General features: G+C 45.7%; 1 protein-coding gene across 4 annotated transcripts in view; it reads right to left on the reverse strand.

The window, feature by feature from the left end:
• NBAS (NBAS subunit of NRZ tethering complex) overlaps window positions 1-22,386 on the reverse strand; it is an 890,452-nt gene that overhangs the window by 853,697 nt on the left and 14,369 nt on the right. For all 4 annotated transcript variants that reach the window (XM_088451840.1, XM_088451839.1, XM_088451841.1 and 1 more), the window contains exons 5-9: window positions 20,050-20,097; window positions 10,813-10,856; window positions 6,911-7,044; window positions 2,501-2,634; window positions 1,940-2,038 (exon numbers count right to left, since the gene is read on the reverse strand). In XM_088451840.1, coding sequence (XP_088307966.1) covers window positions 1,940-2,038; window positions 2,501-2,634; window positions 6,911-7,044; window positions 10,813-10,856; window positions 20,050-20,097 — 459 coding nt within the window. The remainder of the gene's footprint in view (window positions 1-1,939; window positions 2,039-2,500; window positions 2,635-6,910; window positions 7,045-10,812; window positions 10,857-20,049; window positions 20,098-22,386) is intronic.

Consider the following 22,386-nt stretch of genomic DNA (forward strand, 5'->3'; position numbering starts at 1 on the left):
TATCTGGCCTCCCCAAATCCCATCTCTCTCCTCTTCAGTCTGTGCTCAATGCTGCTGCTCGGCTCAGCTTCTTCTCCAAACGCTCTACATCTGCCTCCCCTCTAATACAAGCCCTCCACTGGCTCCCCTTCCCCTTCAGAACCCAATTCAAAGTTCTCCCGCTCGCTTACAAAGCCCTCACCCATTCCTCTCCCATTTACATCTCTGATCTCGTCTCCCTTCACTCTCCTGTCTGCCCTCTTCGTTCAACAAATGCACGCCGCCTTTCATGCCAATTACTTCTTCCCACTCCCGCCTCTAAGATTTTGCCCGTGCTGCTCCTCACCTTTGGAACTCTCTCCCTCTCCCATCACACTCTGCACCTCTCTACAATCATTCAAACATGCTCACAAGACCGACTACTTCATTAAAGCCTTATGTACTTTGTAATGCGCTGCTGAACACTTGTGGCGCTATATAAATAAATAAATAATATTATTATTATTATTATGCCCTCACTTACATAATAAAAGCACATCCTGGGTACTGTATCCAGCATGTAGAGAAATAATACGGATACTGCGCTGTTCCCCATACACTGGGGATACAGGTATGAAATAATGAGAAAGGAACGCACATACAGAAAGAGAATAGGAACTAAGCAGTTAGCATAACACGCAGATTAATAATAGATACTGATGTGTTAGTATTCCAAGACAGACATGAACCTTAAGTGACAAATCTCTTCACAATGGAGACTCTGCAGCTGGCAGGAGAAAGGAAGAGACAATAGAGTTGCTAATTCTAAAGCGGTTACCGGTGTCCGCTCTGATCTTATCAAAGCCTGTTCCCTGTACTAATCATTGCAGGGAAAGCACTTTCTCATTTTATCTCTGTAGGGTCATTTTACCAAAAACTGCAACACGTTAAGTGAGAAAGAGTATGTAGCACTGGTATAAACATGCTCACGCAAGAAGACCAGCTTATGTCTCTACACTTACATCCCTCTCCACGGTTGTGATGGGGGCTCATACCATAAAAGAATTAAGGAACGCAGGTAACAAATCTAAAGTTACCACTAACACGATAAAATATTTTTCTTTTAAATGACACGCTTTACTACTCTCCTGGAAAGTCCATCTCTCTCCCCAATTTCGCTGAGCTCTCCCTGGAGCGTAAGCCACCCTCCTGGATCCCGCACACATCACGTGATGCGTTTTGCTGTAAATTATGTCATCGTGACTCCTCCCCCACTGAGCAGAGGTGCCAATCGTGGCATTATGATGATAAACATGTACTTTATATGTTTCTATTTAACACTAGCCTCTTGTTTCAACACTATTATTAAAATGACACTAGTACTGTAATGTGTGCCCTTGTCTCCCTACAAGAACACATAATATACACACACTGGTACTTGATTCATAGTAGCATAATTAGCTGATTGTACTGTAATAAGTCTATAGCTGTAGGCAGCAGCAGTCTATATGATGTAGGCAGCAGCACTATCCACTTTATGAACATGGTATTTAGTAATTACAAAATGCTGTATTCCACTTAACTGCATTATAATATTTTATGCCCTTACGTTATTGGCTTATACATTTTCCCTCGTCTCGGAAGTGGTTTTCAGCAACGCCTATATATCACCAGACGCAGATTATTACTTTCTTTGTCACAGGAAAATAAAAAAAGCGTAAAAATGATCCCAAGCTACGACTGAATCCAATGCCTAGAACACAACAGAGCTTTGTCGTCTCCAAGGACAACACAAATAAACATACCTGCCTGATGATAGACAGGCAGGGTTAAAAAACAGAGTGAAGACAATTCAAACTAGAAGAATAGGTCAAATCTGCAAGTAGCCAGTGAAATGAGATGATCTGAAAGTGGACATCCCTTTTAGGCGTGCAGGACAACAGTATAGGAGAAGAAAACATACGCCTATACCATAACCTACCTGTGCCCAGCATGATAGACCACCGAGGAGATTCCCTGAGAATAGTGACAACCAAAGTTGAAACTGTGACTCTCCTGATAGCTCTGATTGGCTCCAACGCTGCGTAGAGAAAAACAACAATATCATAAGAACAGAAATAAGAGTCAGGTGTAGAACATAATCTTAGTAGCAGGATGGCCTATAGCTATATCACAGCCAAAGTCCTTATTCCAAAAAATATATATGCCAATTATGGTTTTAATAAATGCAAATGTAATATATTCTTATATCACTTACTATAAAGGCTCCCTTGGAGTCTTGGAATGCTTGTTACCAAATAAAAACATATTTACATGTCAAATCCATATGATCCTCAGGCTACCTAGCATGTAACAGTTTGCAGTAAAGCAAGATAATCCCAGCCCGATGAAAATTCAGGTTGCAAGTATTATTACCGGTAAACACTGGTAACATGGGAGGCCTGATCATATGGAACGCAGCTTTCAACTGGGTCTGCTAACTCCGCACCAATGTTGGCGAAATGATGTTTCTATTATATTGACACCAATGCAGAGAACGTACCTCACTAAGTAACTTTTCAGCTGCCCCCGATAATTGATGACCAGCAGCTCAGCTGACCACTGTGTGCTCGCTTTGTACTCCAGGAAGATCAGGCCGGCGACAGCATAACCCATGTCCCCGGGGAAGCTGGTTTGCTAATAATATGTGGAAAGAGAACCTGAGTCAGTTCTAACAAATTATTTCTAGATCAATGCTCATTACCTGTATGTTTAAAACAAAATGACATAAAAAAAAAAAAAAAAAACACATTTCCTCCCTTGCAAACCACAAAACTAGCTGAACTGCACCTTCAATTAGAAAGAACTACCAAAAAAAAGTCATTTATAGCACAAAAAAACAGTTTTAGAAATATTTAACTTCTACAGTATCTGCAAAATGTGGTTCTGTTACTGCGAATACTTGGTAAGAACAGATTCCTTTCCTTGCTATGGTAACTTTGGGAGTCAGTCTGCTTTGTGCCTTGCCTGGCTTTTATTAGAAGAATGACAGAGCTAAACTAGATACTGTACAATATGCCAAACTAACTTCAGGGTCCATTAAACCCTAAAGCAGAATACACATTGGAGCTCATTTCGATTACATCGCTCAGTGTGTACAGGCGAGTGCGCGCTCCCTTGGTCGCTAGCGATGGACGCTAGGTTTGATGTGCAGCACATCAAACCTAGCGATGTCGCTAGCGGCCACTGCATTAGAAATGAATGACGCAACGGTGATCGTTCCGTCGATCATTAAAGTCGCCCAGTGTGGACGCACACTCACTGTTCACGGGCATTCGTTCCGATGTCAAAACAAATGGCTCCAGTGTACCCAGCCTAAGTATAATGCAATCTAACCCAATAGAAGACAGCGTGTAGGCTCCACAAACATATATGTAACATTACTGTTGCTATGGCTGGCTGGCTTTTGTATTATGTGTGACACCTCGGTTGTTCTGCAGCCACTTTACGTCTCAAGCGGAGGTGGAGTCAGGTCATCTGCACACAGCGCGCTCAGCTTTTTTATGCTCACTATTCTCAGTCTGTGGCTTCCTGCTGCCTCCGACCCATTGTGTCACATCATGTCTCTGCACCTGACACATGCAGCCCTGTCGCAGTGTAGTGTAGTGTTTCCCCTTATGCAGTGCCCCCAGTAGCAGTCCCCACAATGCAGTGCGCCCAGTAGCGGTGTCCCCTTATGCAGTGCCCTTTATGTGGTGCCCCCAGTAGTAGTCCCCCCCCCCCTATGCAGTGCCCTTTATATAGTGCCCCCAGCAGTAGTCCCCCCCCCATGCAGTTTTCCTAGTAGTGGTCCCCTTATGCAGGCACCCAGTAGCGATCCCCCCTATCCAGTGCCCCCTGTAGTGGTCCTTCCTATTATTGCCCCCAGTAGTGGTCCCCCGAGTGCAGTGCCTTTAGTAGTAGGCCCCTTTTATAATGCCACCAGTGGTAGTTTCCCCCCAAGTAGTAGTCCCCAGTAGAGGTTGCCCCTCCCGATTAAGTGCCCCCAGTAGTAGCCCTCCCCCCAGTAGAGGTCTTCCCAATAATGGTGCCCCCAGTAATAGCCCCCCCCCAGTAGAGGTCCTCCCAATAATGGTGCCCCCCGTAGTAGCCACCCCTCCCCCATTGTGCCCCCACCCCCAGCAGAGGTCCCCCCAGTAGTAGCCACCCCCCTCCCCCGTTGTGCATATATATATAACCTATATATTTATTTACCTGAATCCACGCTGCTGCTGCTCCGGTCCGCGACGACGCTCGCGCCCGCCAGTCCTCCCGGGCTGGCACGCTTAGCATTATGGGACAGACGTCATGACGTCTGTCCCATTACCCACTGCAGGAGCCGGACGGAAGTCCGGCTCTTGCAGTGGGTGCTGCAGCAGTCAATGAGAGTCTATCTGACTCTCATTGGCTGCTGTTTAACACACGCATAGCTGCCAGCGCTGGTGGCGATGCGTGTGTTATGCACAGCCTGAGCCCGCCTCCAGGCGCTATTGGGCAAGCGCTCAGGGGGAGGGAACGGGCTCAGGTGTGCAGCACAGGACCGGCGCAGGAAGCTTAGCGCCGGTCCTGTGTAAATGTGTAGCGCTGACCGCACTCACTGCGGTCGGCGCTACACTGGCTAACTAGGGCGGGCCGGTACCGTGGCCGGCGGACCCCAGGGCACGCACCCCGCTCGCCCTGCCCTAGTTATGCCACTGCACTGTCGTCACTGACAGATCACTCATCTCCTGATATACTCTGTGCTACTGGGGGTCCCTGCTCCTTCCACTAAATAACTCTCTGTCCGTGGCTTCCTGCTGTCTCCCCACCTCACATCATGTCACTGCCCCTGTCACCTACACATATATTATATAAATATATATATATATATATATATATATATATATACACACACACACACATATATATATATATATATATATATACACACATACACTTGGGATGCGCATACATACATATACGCACACACTTTGGATGTGCAGGTTCGGATAGTTTCGGGTATGCATGTCGAGTTCGGATTTTTCCCTCCAAAAATCGGGTCTCAGAAAGAGGCAAAACGTCATCTTCCATGGACAAAAGTCCCTGGTAGATGGGCATAAATGTGCTCTGAGGCATATAAATGAGCATGACAGGGTTCTGAGGCATATACAGGGACAAGAGGGGGTTCTGAGGCATATATAGGGACAAGAGGGGGTTCTGAGGCATATAAAGGGGCATGAATGGGCTCTGAGGCATTTATAGGGGCAAGACAATATTCTGAGGCATATACAGAAGCAAGTGGGGGTTCTGAGGCATAAAAAGGGACTTGAGGGGGCTATGTGGCATATAAAGAGGCATTAATGGGCTCTAAGAGATATAAAAGGGGCAGGAGGGGACTACACTGAAATCTGATAAATAAAATGGCTGTAACCCTACTGTGGTTTTGGCCACGACCCAAGGCCGGGAATCTGAAAATGAAAAGGTGATGACCCTAACAATCTTGCAAGATAAGAGCACTTGTCTCCTGAAATAGTCTGTGCTGCTGTGAACAGTCACAAAGATCTGATTAGCCTATTACATTACTGGGGACACACAGATGTGTAGCAGATCAAAATCATTTAACAGCTGTTCTGCCCATTATAATATATACCTTCCAAAAGGAGCTGCAAAAGGTTGAATGAGACAACTCTTCCATTTACCTCTTTTCTACACCTATAGAGCCCAGAGGTATAACACAGACTCCACTTTAGCTGGGCGGGAGCAGCAGTCATAGATAACAATAGGAAATAAGAGCCAGACTAGCAGCAGGTGTGATGGGGGTCCCAATAAGAAGCTTCCCAGCTTTTATTCAATTCACGAGTAATAATTCCCCCAGGTCACACGGACAGATCTTGAATGAACTGATTAAAATTGTGAATATGTCTCCGACTCAGCAACCTACAGGGCCGGGCTACAGTCACCAGGGGGGGGGCTGCCACCTTCTTCTGCAACAGGCGGGAAAGGGTGCAGTATGTCTGTGCCCCTGTTACTGGGGGAGTGACAGACAGTAACGTGAGCTTATGCCATAGGGGACCAGTGGCTACTCTGATCAGAAAGACCTCTAGTGATAGAGTCCTACCGTCATACACAATCGCTCACAGAATGCTGTAAAGGCCAGTCAGCACAGTGGACAGCACTGCCTCTAACTTTTACAGAAAGACCTCTAGTGATGAGTCCCTACGGTCATACAGCAACAGTCACAGGAGACTATAATAAGAAGTTAGCACAGTGGACAGCATTGCCACCTTGCAGTGTTGGGGCACCCGATGTGATTCAGAGCACAGTAATAAGTGTATAGTGTATTTATAAGGTTCTCCTTCAGCTGCTTGTTTTCTACCATGGTAAATATGGCGAACGATTGGTTAATCTGCAAAGACTGTCCCCAATGTGTGTTACGGAAATTAGATTGTGAGCTTCACTGGAGAATAGTCTGAGGACTGTGACTAGCGTTTCCTGCACAGCGCTGCACTACATGTTATCACTGTTTATATGAAGTATCATTTTATTATGAAGTGAAGCCCAGGCCCTCGTATTTCAGGCACCACATCACCCACAGCTATGAGATCTACTTTGTGTCATTATTTGTCCAAAAATCAGAAACCGGAGAATTAGGACATGTACTGTGAGCGTCCCGAGCTCATTACATAAAGCCGTCTTCCATATATATTCTACTATCTGCAGGCACAAAGAGAGCGCTGACATTTATTCATGTCCCCAGCCCAGAGAAGTAACGCCCGTCCTCTCTGCTTTTGTTCTTCAGCTACAAGTGAAACTTGCCGCATACTGTAGTGAGAAAATATATCAGCCTGTGATGATTGGCTGTTTGTGTTGTTAATGATCTTGACGATCGATTCCTTTTAGGCTTTCTACCCCATGCAGAGGAGTTATTGGTGAAATAAATAGGAGTTACAAATACCGGAGGGATGACAAAAAGTTCACTCCCTATGAGATCGAACAGTCTGACGGTCCCGGTGCTCTCCGCGTAGGCCACCAAAGTGCAATCGTGGCTCCACGCCACACGTCTCCACTGAGGGTTGGGGTCTTTGGGAACTGCACAATCAAAATAAAATGGGACAAATAATAAAACATCACATTTAAAAATAAGTTTCTTCAAACATGAAAAGGTTAAATAGGGAGAAGTAATAAGAATATTTGCAGAATTCCTTTCTCTTGACCATTCGACAATTCTCTGGGGTCTGTACCTGGTTTTCTAGAACATTTACTAAATGCACTGCTGTATCTTTCTGTGCTGAATTATTTTCCTTGCCTTGGAATAGCACACAGAGGGCCTGATTCAGACCTGGACGCTAAGTCGCGATCGCTCGCTGCCAAAAGGGGCCGGGTATGCAAATTCCACGATCGCACTGTGTGGTGTAAGGACGCCCTCTATGTCTTAGAGAGCGACGGCAGTGAGCGAACGCTGGTGTATAAAGGCGCCCACTTTCTTAACGCACATCATCTCCAGGAAGTGTATGATTAATCGGTAACATCGAGAGCCATCGGAGCTGTGCGCAGTTCTCGAGGTAGACCCTACCCCACCGCAAGCACTGCGATCAGTGCTGGCTGAAATACAACCAGGTGACGTGTACAATGACGCCTCCATGCTAATTATGCACACCCTTTAAACGCTGTTTACAAGCACCTTCTGTCACTCAAGGTAGTGCTCGGTCTTTGTGCTACGAGCGCACGATTCCCGATCGCAGTGACTGGCTCGCGCACTGCGATGCATACGCAGACGGGCGACAATCGCCCATAGTGAGCGATCGCCGCTTAGTGTCCAGGTCTGAATCAGGCCCAGAGTTAGTCTGTGCCCTGCACAGGAGGTTACTATGTACGGAGGTCACGTTTGTGTCATATCAACGGGGTTATACAAAAACACAACTCCGTCTGGTAATATAGAGAAATGTCTGAAAAGCTCAGAAAGAAGATAGAATTAAAAACCAATGGGTTTGGTAAAAATTGCAGGAGGACATACAGTCAGGTGCATAAATATTGGGACATTGACAGAATTGTCATATTTTGGCCTCTATTCACCACCACAATGGCTTTGAAATGAAACAAACAAGATGTGCTTTAACTGCAGACTTTCAGATTTAATTTGAGGGTAATTACATCCAAATCAGGTGAACGGTGTAGAAATTACAACGGTTTCTATATGTGCCTCCCACTTTTTAAAGGGGCCAAAAGTAATGGGACAAACTAAACAATCCTGTCTAACTTTCACTTTTTAATACTTTGTTGCAAATCCTTTGCAGGCAATTACAGCCTGAAGTCTGGAACCATAGACATCACCAGCTGCTGGGTTTCATCCCTGGTGATGCTCTGCCAGGCCTCTACTGCAAATGTCTTCAGTTCCTGCTAATTCTTGGGGCATTTTCCCTTCAGTTTTGTCTTCATCAAGTGAAATGCATGCTCAATCGGATTCAGGTCAGGGGATTGACTTGGCCATTGCATAACATTCCACTTTTTAGCCTTAAAAAACTCTTTGGTTGCTTTTTCAGTATGCTTCGGGTCATTGTCCATCTGCACTGTGAAGCGCCGTCCAATGAGTTCTGAAGCATTTGACTGAATATGAGCATATAATATTGCCCGAAACACTTCAGAATTCATTCTGCTGCTTTTGTCAGCAGTCACATCATCAATAAATACAAGGGAACCAGTTCCATTGGCAGCCATACATGCCCACGCCATGACACTACCACCACCATGCTTCACTGATGAGGTGGTATGTTTTGGATCATGAGCAGTTCCTTTCCTTCTCCATACTCTTCTCTTCCCATCAGTCTGGTACATGTTGATCTTTGTCTCATCTGTCCATAGAATGTTATTCCAGAACTGTAATGGCTTTTTTAGATGTTGTTTGGCAAACTCTAATCTGGTCTTCCTGTTTTTGTGGCTTACATCTTGTGGTAAACCCTTTATATTCACTCTTGTGAAGTCTTCTCTTGATTGTTGACTTTGACACATATACACCTACCTCCTGGAGAGTGTTCTTGATTTGGCCAACTGTTGTGAAGTGGTTTTTCTTCACCAGGGAAATAATTCTTCTGTCATCCACCACAGTTGTTTTCCGTGGTCTTCCGGGTCTTTTGGTGTTGCTGAGCTCTCTGGTGCATTCTTTCTTTTTAAGAATGTTCCAAACAGTTGATTTGGCCACACCTAATGTTTTTGCTATCTCTCTGATGGGTTTGTTTTGATTTTTCAGCCTAATGATGGCTTGCTTCACTGATAGTGACAGCTCTTTGGATCTCATATTGAGAGTCGACAGCAACTGATTCCAAATGCAAATGTCACACCTAGAATCAACTCCAGACCTTTTACCTGCTTAATTGATAATGAAATAACGAGGGAATAGCCCACACCTGTCCATGATATAGCTTTTGAGTTGATAGTCCCATTACTTTTGGCCCCTTAAAAAGTGGGAGGCACATATAAAAACCGTTGTAATTCCTACACCGTTCACCTGATTTGGATGTAATTACCCTCAAATTAAATCTGAAAGTCTGCATTAAAGCTCATCTTGTTTGTTTCATTTCAAAGCCATTGTGGTGGTGAATAGAGGCCAAAATATGAAAATTCTGTCAATGTCCCAATATTTATGCACCTCACTGTATACAAGCTGTGAAATGAATCTGAAGCTATAATGTCCATATGAATGACAATATATGCTCCAACATATTTTAAAGTTTTGTTATTCTTCAATGTTAGCTATATAAATTTAGTATAAGATATGGACATAATGCACCCTGAATTTGCATTTACTAATATGAATTGCAGCTGCCATATTACATGCTTTTACAATTAAATGTCGGGACATTGGGGTACAGCAGTGTCACCTAGTGGTCATTGATATTAATTACAGCTGGTTCACTGCTTAAATGATTATTATTAGGTTTCATGAATAAGGTGTCACAAAGTATCCACAGCGCCATACGTAGGGTAATGATTGTACACATTTACAACATGAAAAAAAAAAAGAACAATACAGAGTTATATTGTGAACAAACAGCTCCAAAGTGGGACGATTGGCCCATGCGCAGGATATGTAATGCCCATGTGCCTATCGGTGTCTCCAAGATCGCTTGCAGTGCCCCTAATCCGCACAATGCCTGACATGCAGTGGCCGTTTAAGGGGCGGCGATGGCCAGCGTCCCAGAAAAAGGAGGTTGGATTCGGGTTGATCCCATTGTCTGAGTGCAGAGATCAGTGTCTGCGTTTGCCGATGCAGCCTAACTAGCCGTGTCTGCATGAAACCACTGGCCAACCTGAGGGTTACTCAGATGATCGATGTTATGCAAATGATCCGATGGCTGCGTTCAAAGACGACTCAACTAAGCCCTAAGTCTGTAAGATTTTGGATCCCCCGTCTTGGCCATAGAACGGACATGTTGATGTACCCAATCCGCCCTTGTATGCGCAGGTTTTGTATTTCCTGAGGATACCGTTCCAGGTTTCGGAAAGCGATAATTCAAGATCTGTATTATGCATCAGCAAAAGGCTTAACACAGAAACCTGCCTTGTGTTGTAACAAGAACCATCTTGCATAGGGTAATTTCCTTTACAGCGAGGCATTGAGAAAACAAATAAAACTAAATCAACACTAAATAATATACACATAAACAAACAATTCTGTTCAACGAGAAGGTTTTAGCTACTTAGCGCCTCTACAACATGTTTTTACATTTCAATTAGCTATAGTTTCCAGCCGCAGCTCTTGTTCAACTAGTTGAATTGTATAAAGTTGGATGAATTTCGCTGCATACCAGAAAAAAAATAAAAAAAATAGATTGAGGACGGAGAGTCCTTCTAATCACTCACCTTGACACTTCCCTATAACCGAGCCAAAGTCATCTTTTGCAGACCTGGATGGGCGCAGGAAACAGAATACAAAAAGGAAATTAGATCTTGATAACTATGAGAGAGTGATGTATTCCTGCAAACATACAGCGGAGATATGTACTCATCACTGTTATGCACAAGTAGATGATATAAAACCAGCGCGTCTAGTCAGGAGAAAAAAAATATATTCTTATTCTTATCATAAGAGAAGTTTGGCCAGAAAAATGTACAATTTCTTATTTTTTTGTATGTGTACAGTCCTAATGCAAATTATTCTGCTCCGCCGCTTCTGGAACCGAATGGAGGAAATACGCATCAATTTATATAAAGAAAGTGATGTATTGCTGTGTATGGTATAGAATATGTTTTCTGTAATTCAACAGTAGAGGTGATAAAAGTTGGTTTACACAGAGGACCCCATTCAGAGGCGGTCGTTAGTTGCAAGCAGTCACATAGAATCAGGGCGGCCGCTTGCATCCTGAACGGCCGCCTCCTTGTCGATCGTTAAGCTGTGGGTTACCACCCACAGCTTAACGACCGACCAGGTTGATGGCTGCGATGGTGATCACCATCGCGACCATCGGGGCTTGCGACCAGACCCTAAAGTTGGGTCTGGGCACTCGTAAGCCCCAGGGAGCTTTCTGCTCTGATGGAGCAGGAAGCTCCCCACTGACATCACTGATGATGTCAGTGCGGCCGCCCACAAAACGGTAGGCATTCGTAAAGGAACGCCTCTGTTTTGGAAACCACCCCCCCCGGCCCGCCTACCAAACGGGGGCAGCTGTCGATCAACATCGACAGCCGCCCCTTTGATAACGAGCTCCGGAGCGACAGTTTCTCTGTCGCTCCGGGGCTTGCGCACACGCAGTGCAGCCGCTGCGCATGCCAAACCATCGAGCCGGTTACGAGCGCATCGGCGCTCGCGACCGACTCTGAATGAGATCCAGAGTCCCTCAGCAGCTTTACAGGAATTCAGTAATTAGACTGGTGACAATGAGCTCATGTGATGTATCACCACCCATAGCCAATAGGAACCCACAAACTGGCCCAATCTGAATCTTTTTTGGGTCAATTGAATTACAAGTAGGTAAATTATTATGGACCCCAATAAGGGGCACACTTGATCGCACTGCTGAGTAGAAGGAAGTAGAACAGAGGTTCCCAAACTTATTTGAATCACGGCGCCCTAGAGTATCAAATGTTTTCACGGTAACCCAAAGTTTAAGTTTGTTATTGAGAAATTCTGAAAAAAATTAAGTATAGTAGTAAAGTGAAGTAAATTGTGCTGACCGGCCATCCTTAGGTTCAGTTATGTGGTGATGGTGGACAGGTTTGTGCTTCTGTTTGTCCACATATTTACATTACATTGACCATAAATAATTTGATTGGTGCTGGACCACCAGCCTGAGGCACCCCTGCAAGTCCCCCGAGGCACCCCAGGGTGCCACAGCACACAGTTTGGGAACCACTCAAGTAGTGGATATAAGTATTGGAGATTGTTAAAATGTGTCAAATGGTTGATTTATTTACGACAGCTAGCACGTGTTTTCCATCAATTTTTGAGGCACAGAAAAATGTGTGTAAAGTGGTTTTTAAGTGTTTTTATACAAGTTTGAAAAAAGTCCCGCTCTACTCCTACACCATCTGCAAGTTTAATATAGAACATCTAGAACATACATGTCCCACATCATTACAGCCCTTCCAAGCAATACATACAGATGTGTGCTACAAGTCGCGCTACACATAACCCAGGTGCTCCGCTTGACTCAGTAGCGCTGAGCGTCTTTTTGTGCAACTTGTTTACCTTCAAATTAGGGGTGAGCGGATTCGGTTCTACTCGGTTCCGTTCGGTTTTTTAAACCGAATCTTATTGGCTATCCGCTGTCACGAGTTTTGGATAGCCGATAAGATTCGGTTAAAAAAACCGAACGGAACCGAGTAGAACCGAATCCGCTCACCCCTACTTCAAATGCGTCTTATTCGCACAGTGATGTGAATATTTAGCACTAGCAGTTTCTAGATTAAAATATGCGGCATGCCTATGTTCTCTGTGTGCGACTGCGGGTGTATCTACATACGACATGCTACATTACAGGGTTACAGCCGCTGGCACTATAAAGTAGCATTTCACATGCAGATACACCCGCACTCACTCACAGATCATAGGCATGCTGCAAATCATTGTACTCAGCAGAAGCTGCTTGTTCTATCTCTTCACATAGTTGTGCGAATAAGTTGCATTTGAAGGTAAAAAGACGCTCAGCACTACTGAGTAACACCACGGCAAGGCGCGACTAGAATTGCTGTTTAGCACGCAAGGAGGCTAGATATATCTGGACACATCTTTACATGTCCCACATCATTACACCCCTTTCCCAGCAATACACCTCACCATACATGTCCCACATCATTACACCCCTTTCCCAGCAATACACCTCACCATACATGTCCCACATCATTACACCTCACCATACATGTCCCACATCATTACAGCCCTTTCCCAGCAATACAACACCTCACCATACATGTCCCACATCATTACACCTCACCATACATGTGCCACATCATTACAGCCCTTTCTCAGCAATACAACACCTCACCATACATGTCCCACATCATTACACCCCTTTCCCAGCAATACAAAACCTCACCATACATGTCCCACATCATTACACCCCTTTCCCAGCAATACAACACCTCACCATACATGTCCCACATCATTACACCCCTTTCCCAGCAATACAACACCTCACCATACATGTCCCACATCATTACACCCCTTTCCCAGCAATACAACACCTCACCATACATGTCCCACATCATTACACCCCTTTCCCAGCAATACAACACCTCACCATACATGTCCCACATCATTACACCCCTTTCCCAGCAATACAACACCTCACCATACATGTCCCACAAACATTACACCCCTTTCCCAGCAATACAACACCTCACCATACATGTCCCATATCATTACACCCCTTTCCCAGCAATACAACACCTCACCATACATGTCCCACATCATTATACGCCTTTCTCAGCAATACAACACCTCACCATACATGTCCCACATAATCAGATATTTTAGCTGTTTAGAGAAAACACTTAAAAACTAGCATGTCTTCATTGGCTAAATTACAGTATACTTTTAAATATCTCCAAATGCGTTATTATTCTTTTGGAGGGGGGGTATTAGAGGCTCTGCACTTTCTAGTACTGTGCCCCACCCTCGGAGGCTTGCGTCCGTGGTGAGAAGAGCCCAGTCTGGGATCCAAAAGGGCTGACCCTGATTCAAATGTGAAGTCTGTAGCCACCAGGCTAGGGACAGGCGAACCTCTGGGGGGAGGCTCATTGTCTGGGATTTGAGCAGATGTGGTAGCCCGTTCCACCTGGAGAGAATCAGGTGCTGAAAGGGCCTGGAGTGAAACTGGGTGAACTCCACCATGTTGAGGGTGGACACCATTGATCCAAAGGACTGCACTGCAGAGTGAATCAACACTAGGCGATTGTGAAGCAGTCTGCATAGTTTGTGCAGTAGTGCTGAAATCTTGTCCGCCGTTAGAAAGATTCTCTGAACTCGAGAGTCCAGGAGGGCTCCCAAATGTACCATCCTTTGAGAGGGCGTCAGGGAAGACTTTTTCCACTTGATCAGCAAAATGTGCATTTGTAGAAAGGCAATGGTTACCTGCAGATGGCTGTGAAGAGTCTCTAGGGAGCTTGCCAACCACAAGAGATCATCTAAGTATGGGAGTAGTCTGATCCCTTGACGACGAAGAGAGGCCGCCATAACTGCCATGATCTTGGTAAAGACCAAGAAAGGCCAAAAAGCAGAGCCTGGAATTGGTTATGTTGCTGCAGTGTAGCAGACCAGAGATACTGTTGATGAGAAGGCGCTATAGGTACATGTAGGTAAGTGTCCTGAATGTCTAGGGATACCATAAAATCTCCAGGCTCTATAGCTAGGATAATAAAATGGAGGGTTTCCATACGAAACCTAGGCACCCTGATAAACTTTTTCAGAGACTTGAGGTTGAGGATAGGCCGATGAGACCCATTGGGCTTCTGAACTAAGAAAAGGGTAGAATTGAGTGGAGGACACCCAAATTTATTACTCCTGGGAGAGGCCTGCCTCGTCAGGCTGCAGGCTTGTCCTCAGACTGGGCAGGTGGACGTCTAGTAGCCCAGGCTTATTTGGCCCTAGGCTTGGAGGCCTTGGCTGATGTCTGTTGCCGTGGAAAGGACTGATCCTTGTTTTTGCCATGAGAGCGAAAGGACCAAAAGGATGAAGGCGGGACTTTGTATTATATGCAGAGGGCAGGAATGCCGTCTTGTTAGTCACCAAAGTAGTCACAATTTTATCCAATCCTGGACCAAATAGGATGCCTTCAGCATAAGGCAGAGACTCTAGAGTCCGTTTTGATTCTGAATCTGCTTTCCAGGAACGTAGCCAAAGAATACAGCGGAACACTACTGGTGGAAGATATCCTGGAGGCCAGGAGAGCCGTATCCATAGCCACTTCACCTAAGTAGGAGGCTGCATCTCTAATGTGAGTTATGTAGGACAGCTTTTCCTTTGAAGCATCAGGGGGAAAAGTCTCTTCTAGGGCCTCTGCCAAACTCTCAATGGCTTTTGCCACCTAGGCCGTAGCCCTAGCAGGACGAGTAATCGCTCCTGTAAGAGAGTATATAGATTTATGACAAGCTTCTATACGTCTATCTGTGGTCTCCTTGAAGGAGGTTGCAGTATGAATGGACAAGGTGGCATTTTTAACCAGACGTATTACATGAGATTCCATCGTTGGGTAACTTCCCATTTAGTACAATCAGTAGTTGGAAGTGGGTAAAAGGAACTGAACCGTTATGGAATTTGAAACCTTTTACCGAGCATATTCCAAGCTTCAGTCATGAAACTCTGGTAAAACAACCTTTTGTTGCTTAAAAAATGCATGTTTTTTCTTAGGAGCGGGTTCATCCTCTTCTATTTCTAGAATAGTTTTAACAACTCTCACAAGAGCAGGTATATTTAGTTTAGAGGGAGGCTCCTCTTTGTCACAAACTCTCGGACAGATAGTGGATGCTACCCGTATTCGGGGAATTGGCTAGACCTATTCCTGAGGCGCGGAGTCTAATGTGCCGGCAGTTTTCACCAGGGACCCTCGCAGGAAGGTATGGACTTGGCTGCGTCCGACACACAGGTCGCAGCCCTCAGGTTAGGTTTCCCTATACAGGTGCTGGCGAACTTGATTGGAATGCAGAAGACTTTAGCGTAGTCGACTAGCCGGTTCAGAACCAAACAGACGAGACGGTACCAGGGAGCAGGCGTAAACGGGGTCACAGGGAATAGCCGAGGTCAGAACCAGGGGTCAGGCAGAATCAGAGTGACGAACAAGCCAAGGTCAGAACCAATAGTCAGGATATGCACAGGAACGCTGGAGTACGGTAATGGAGCCTATACTCTGGCACTGGAGCACTCCCACAGACTTCTTTATATATGCAGGGCTACGCCAGTCACTTCCTATGACGTCACTTAAGGGCGTGTGTATGGCCCTTTAAATCTTTTAGCAGAGCGACGCGCGCAATCCTAAGGTAGCCGCGGCCGCCTGTACACAGCCGCCGGGGAAGGAGGAGAACAGCTGACAGCGGGTGCCGGGAATCTCCCGCTCGCTGTCCCACGCCAGTCCGGACCCCAGTGCCGCCGAACCAGGTAAGAGGGACCTGGACTCTGCAGTGCTGTGACACTCTTCTCCTGAGACGGAGTCAGAGTGAGAGAGATCTGTGACTTCTGCAGATGATATCTCAGAATCAGATAACTGTATGGAGGGTGAAGATATCAGTACGTTTAGTAGGCAAAAGGTTTATCTTTTTGCAGCATTTGCTGAAAAACCGTAGAGGTATTAGCCAAAGTCTTTATATTTATCCATGGGGGAGGCAAAAGGATTTACAGGGGGTACCTGCTGTGGCCATCCCATTGGTGGAGCTACCACGGGGACTGCTACACTTAAATAGCAGATATGAGGTACAATGAACCCCCAATACCTTAGTATGTCAGGGTATAGTAGAAAAAAGGGACAGGTATAAACTGACAGTATAAAATAGATATTAGCGCTAGCACAAGTCACATACAAAGACAGAAAAAAACATTACATGTCTGCAATGGGCATTAAAATCAACTACACAGACCATAGTGGCTGGTAGTATATAGCGCTGTATAATCTGGCCCGTGGAAGAGGTATACAGGGAGACTGGACTCAGCATTTCCTGGAGACCTGCTTGCCTAAATTGGCAGAGGGTGAGGGGAGGAGCAGCTCAGGGAACGCCAAGACCGAAGTGGAATGGCGCCCTGAGCTGGGGAGGGCACCTTATGCCCTGGCTGACGTTAACCACCGGGTCCCCTGGTCTTTACAATATGCCTGTGCGCCAGTATCGTTATGCCCAGGTGGTCTAGTGGACGAGCCAGTGTCCACATCAGCGGACCGGAGGCAAGAGTGCACTAAGACGCTGGGTCCCTACGAATGGGGTTCCGCCTTACCTGTCCCCTGGATTCCGGGCTGCAGCTTGAGGTCCGGGGAGTCTGCTAGCTAGTCCACCTCAGAGCCCTGCCGGGAGTACCCAGCACAGGCTTGGAGTCACGGTGCCGCGGAGGGGTGATGGGGCAGCAGCACAGACGTCCGAAGGATAGTCTGGTGCTGCTTGTCCATTTGGTAAAAAATAAAGAGTAAATGAAATCATAAAATTAAAGCTTGGGCTGCTTAATGCAGCCCCTTATTATAACGGTGGTCCAGCTCCTGCTCAGACACCAACGAAACTGAAGTGCCTTCAGGCTGTGGGCGGGCTGTAGGGGTAAGGACCGAAGCATCCAGGGATTGAAGAGCTTTGTTTTTGGTGTCCGGTCCCCCAGGTCCCACCTACAGCCACACTGTTTCTCTGTGGAACCCTATGGACCCTGAAGAAGTAAAAAAAAAATTTGCTGCTGCGTCAGAGGAAGCAGCATCGCATCAACTGTGTGACAATCAGACATCTCAGTAACCCTCTGGTTACTCAGGATGTCCAGGTAGATCTCGCTGCCGGGGTAAGTGAAGCTGCGTCCAAGGATGCAGCCACTGGCTTCGGCATGTCCAGAACAAAGGGCCAACACACAATCATTCTGCGAGTTTGGTGCACTACGAGCGACATCGCAGCCCCAGATCTCCATATACGCAGTACAGCTTCTGCACATGCACAGATAAAACATTGGAGATGTGCGTAAGCATCGGGTTTACGGAACTCTCTGAAATAGGCTCATGTATAGAAGACACAATGGGGCTGGTCCTGAGTCGGATACATCTCTTGCCATGGACACAGAAAGCGAGTTGCAGCAAACAGCGCATGCACAGAATTTACGGATCTTGGCCGGACGTCTCTTTGCATGAAATGGGTGTTAAGGGGCGGGAATTGGGTGGAGACCATGCTGAAGTCAATGGTGACCATGCTATCGAACGGAATTGTTCCATCATGTAGGAGTGTCATGGGCGAGTATCTACAGCTCCATGTTACTGTATGCCGAGACATGCTTATGGGGAAGGGAACCTCGTTTCAGACGGATCTCTTGCACCAAGCATGACGTTGGTGCACGTACCGATACTAACGTGCGGATGTGAATGTAAAAACAGTGGGCGATGCGGCTCTCCGCTTGAAGCCACACAAATCCTCGCCATAGCTCTTAGGAATCTGTCATTAGCATATAGGAGTAAATAAGGCATGAGAATAATATCCCTTTCCAGTGACCTGCAGTCACATTGAACTTGAACCGATCACATAGTTTGTGAAGCAGTAAACTCATATGGACTCATGGGAGAGAAGGAATCCCCTTCACATCTCTTACACTTCCTAATTAAATGGGTGGGATGGGTGGAGTAATGAAGCGGTTTGTGGAATTGCATCAGGGGGTGGAGCCATGATGATGCGATATACCCCAAACCACAGAAACCAATCAGAAACATGCTTTCATTCTCTAATTTGCACTAGGCAAATAGAAACCAATCACTGGTCAGCTGCTGTTATTTAGTACACATTTTACATCCAAGGGGCTCTTTCCGAGTAAGGAGCAATAAAATAAGAGTAACTTTGCACCTGGACAAACCATGTTGCAATGCAAGGGGTGCCAATACATTTATTTTTTGCATGCAGGGTAAATACTGGCTGCATTTGCATGTAGCCCACAAATGCCGGACAGCATTATATTTTACACTGCGATAAAGATTTAAGCTAGGACACAGCCCTCCCAAATCTAAATTTCTCTGCACATCTGCAGCTCAACATGGTTATACCAAGGTGCAAAGTTACTACTCTCCTTTCCTATTGCTCACCACTCTCAATCAGCGCTTAAGTGCCTAACTGCAATGTCAGTAAATGGTGTCTATGTTATATGCTGTGAAAATATCAGTAAAGAGCTGGTGGATGATCCAACATGGCATCATATGGGACCAAAGCATGCTCAATGGGCTTAATTCAACTACCCGCGAGTCCCCTGGCAGTGAGAGTAAGAGTAGCTATATGCTGCACTTACTGTATCCCCGGACTAGCAAATTTTTGTTCGCAACCCCATAGGGGTATGGGGAGATATCAGGCCGCGAGGGGGGGCGTGTTGCGATGCCGATGGCTGCATTTCCATGCCATTACAATGGCAACTCGCCCCCCTCGGGGCTAACTGAACTGAGCCCAATGCCTGATAATAAGCCTTTCAAAAATCGATGTGATCATTGTTAGGCAAAGAATGGCTGGTAAGTGACCACTTTGAGTCATCTTCCATTCTATAGACCCATGCACTGAATGGGCAGATAGAATACAACCACCTACAGAGGTGGTCAAACTGCACCCGGACTTGTTGCACATTGCTTGGATAGAATCGGCACAAGTGGGGCTGATGAAATTGCTGGTGTAGGTGCTATAAGAGGAAATACAAGGGTCACTAAGCTGCTGTAACTGATGACTGGGAATATATAAAAGGAAAATAAGGACAATAACCGATGAGGGAGGATTTAGAAAATAATGTTGAGATTCAGGTTATTAATGTCGTCAAGTCCGACAATCACATCCAACCACCTGAATAGATTCCCCAGTTCTCCTCTCCAAGCAACAGCTAGCAATGTGCAAATGGCGTAATATCATAAATGAGCTGTGCATAAATCTCATGGCATAAATCTCATGGCATTTAAAAGACGATTAGTAACCTACCTAATTTCCACGCACTGGTCCTGAACCGCTGCCAGTAGCTTGCCATTACTGGGAGAGAAATGACAATTAAAATATTGAGATGATTATGGTGCTATTAACAGAAATGCTGCAATTATAGAAATGCGTTCCCTGCATGGATACAATGTGATGTCCATGATTTATTCTCTCCTAATACTATGTAAGTCAGCAAGACAATTAACAGTCAGACCTGCGCTAAATGATCTAGGTGACCGCAGCTTATAGTAACAGCAGGCAGACACGTACAGACAAAGCTACTCAATACCTTGAGATTAAGAAAAATCATACTATACAGGAGAGAGAGAGAGAGCGAGAGAGAGCGAGAGAGAGACAGAGAGAGAGAGACAGAGAGAGAGAGACAGAGAGAGAGAGACAGAGAGAGAGAGACAGAGAGAGAGAGACAGAGAGAGAGAGACAGAGAGAGAGAGACAGAGAGAGAGAGACAGAGAGAGAGAGACAGAGAGAGAGAGACAGAGAGAGAGAGACAGAGAGAGAGAGACAGAGAGACAGAGAGAGAGAGACAGAGAGAGAGACAGAGAGAGAGACAGAGAGAGAGACAGAGAGAGACACTGACTATACGTTGGGGCTACTACGGGATATTGTGAAAAAGAGAACTCTTCAATGGTTGTATATGAACACAGATTCCTAGTAACACCCAAACATAGAAATCAGATGGGCCTCAGTATCAGGATTTGTCCCGTTTCCAGGATAAAATCCCCTATTTAAAATATTGTTACAACTGTCCAATCCTGAATTAACATTTCCTAACATAACTGTACATCATACACTGTATAGCTGGGAACACTAATGCAGATAGTCATTCTGACATTCATCCAAGCATATGGGGCAGGGGGGCAGGTGACAGGTTCATCAATAGCGCAGGAAGCAAACATTTCCCTCTACTATTAGACCACTGTCTACACATTAATCACTCAGGGGACCAGTCGCCCACGATGGTGGTTGAATTTAAAAAAAAAAAGCTGATTATTAGGTGATGAGACCATAGCCAGATGTATTTGCTAGAGTCTTCCTGATAGAGTACTGCTGGCCATAAGGAACATCTCACATTACAGGACACCCCTGGGAGCTTCATAGCGGTTGGGTCCCTAACACTGCACTTTATGAGGCCAAAAACCCTTTGAATGCTATCTAATATCTTACCTAAATGACTCCTCCCATAGGTAGCATACAGCGACTATGGCCCTGATTCAGAGCCGGACGCAAGTGGCTGCTCGTTCGCTCAGAGCGATGTTTGCCCAACTGCGCATGCGTACGGATCGTTATACGCATGCGCGAACCACTCAGTGCGGCCGAAATTCATGTGTTCGCAAAATAGCGAATGCCTGATAATTTGAGTGACAGGATGAGGCGTATGTGGGTGGTAACAGGGGAAGGTGCTTGAAAACGGGGAGTGGAGATCCGATCGCAGGCGTGCTTAAAGGTCAAAACGGGCGTTTTATGGGTGTGCATATTTAAAACAGCAGCGTCATTGACCACGTCACTGGGTTCTTTTATAGCCAGAACTGCTCGCAAAATTGTGGTAGCAAAAACCAACCCCAAGAATAGCGAGCAGTTCATACCCTGGTCGATGTACTCGATTAATCTAATAGCGGACATGACGTAGGATGCGAGCGGCCAGGGGGCGTATTTTTCCAAAAAACGAACGCAAGTTTTGTTCGCTCGTTCAGACCTAGAGGCGTGAACAGACCGCAAACAGCGAACGGTTCATTTGAATAGCCACCCCTTGTTTTAGAACGAACGACCGCAAATAGCGAGTGGCTCTGAATGAGGGCCTATGTCTTATCATTCCCTCTGCACTTCATTTTCAAGAAGTATTAATATTTAGCGACTTATGCTGTTACGATATAAGCTCCTTTATGTCTCTGCCCAGTTCCCCTTGTTTCCTACCTTCTTATCCTTACCCTTCTCTATCTATATGTAATGTACAAACTTTATACTGTTTATTTTTCCAACATTTCCAAAAAAAAATTAAATAAAATGACTTTAATAAAGTAATTGGCTGCACGAGTCACCCTACTGCTACCTAAGGGTCAGCTGTCTGCCTCACATGCACAGATACCAATGGCGGGGTCATCAGTCTACTTAATGGACACAATCTATTTCCCTAACGCTAGCTACACACTAGCCGACATATCGGACGTTCATTTGAACAGCCGTTGTATTTCGTGTGCGACGGCCAGTGTGTACAGACCATATGTCTGTGAACGTCGTCCACGAACGTATCGCGTCGGCTGTGCTGCAGAGCCGATGCCCAGTATATCTGGAGATATATTGAGGCATCATGCTATATGTGCACGG

Source organism: Taudactylus pleione, unplaced genomic scaffold (assembly GCF_031769625.1).
Source record: "Taudactylus pleione unplaced genomic scaffold, aTauple2 ptg000030l, whole genome shotgun sequence".
NCBI classification, from domain to species: domain Eukaryota; kingdom Metazoa; phylum Chordata; class Amphibia; order Anura; family Myobatrachidae; genus Taudactylus; species Taudactylus pleione.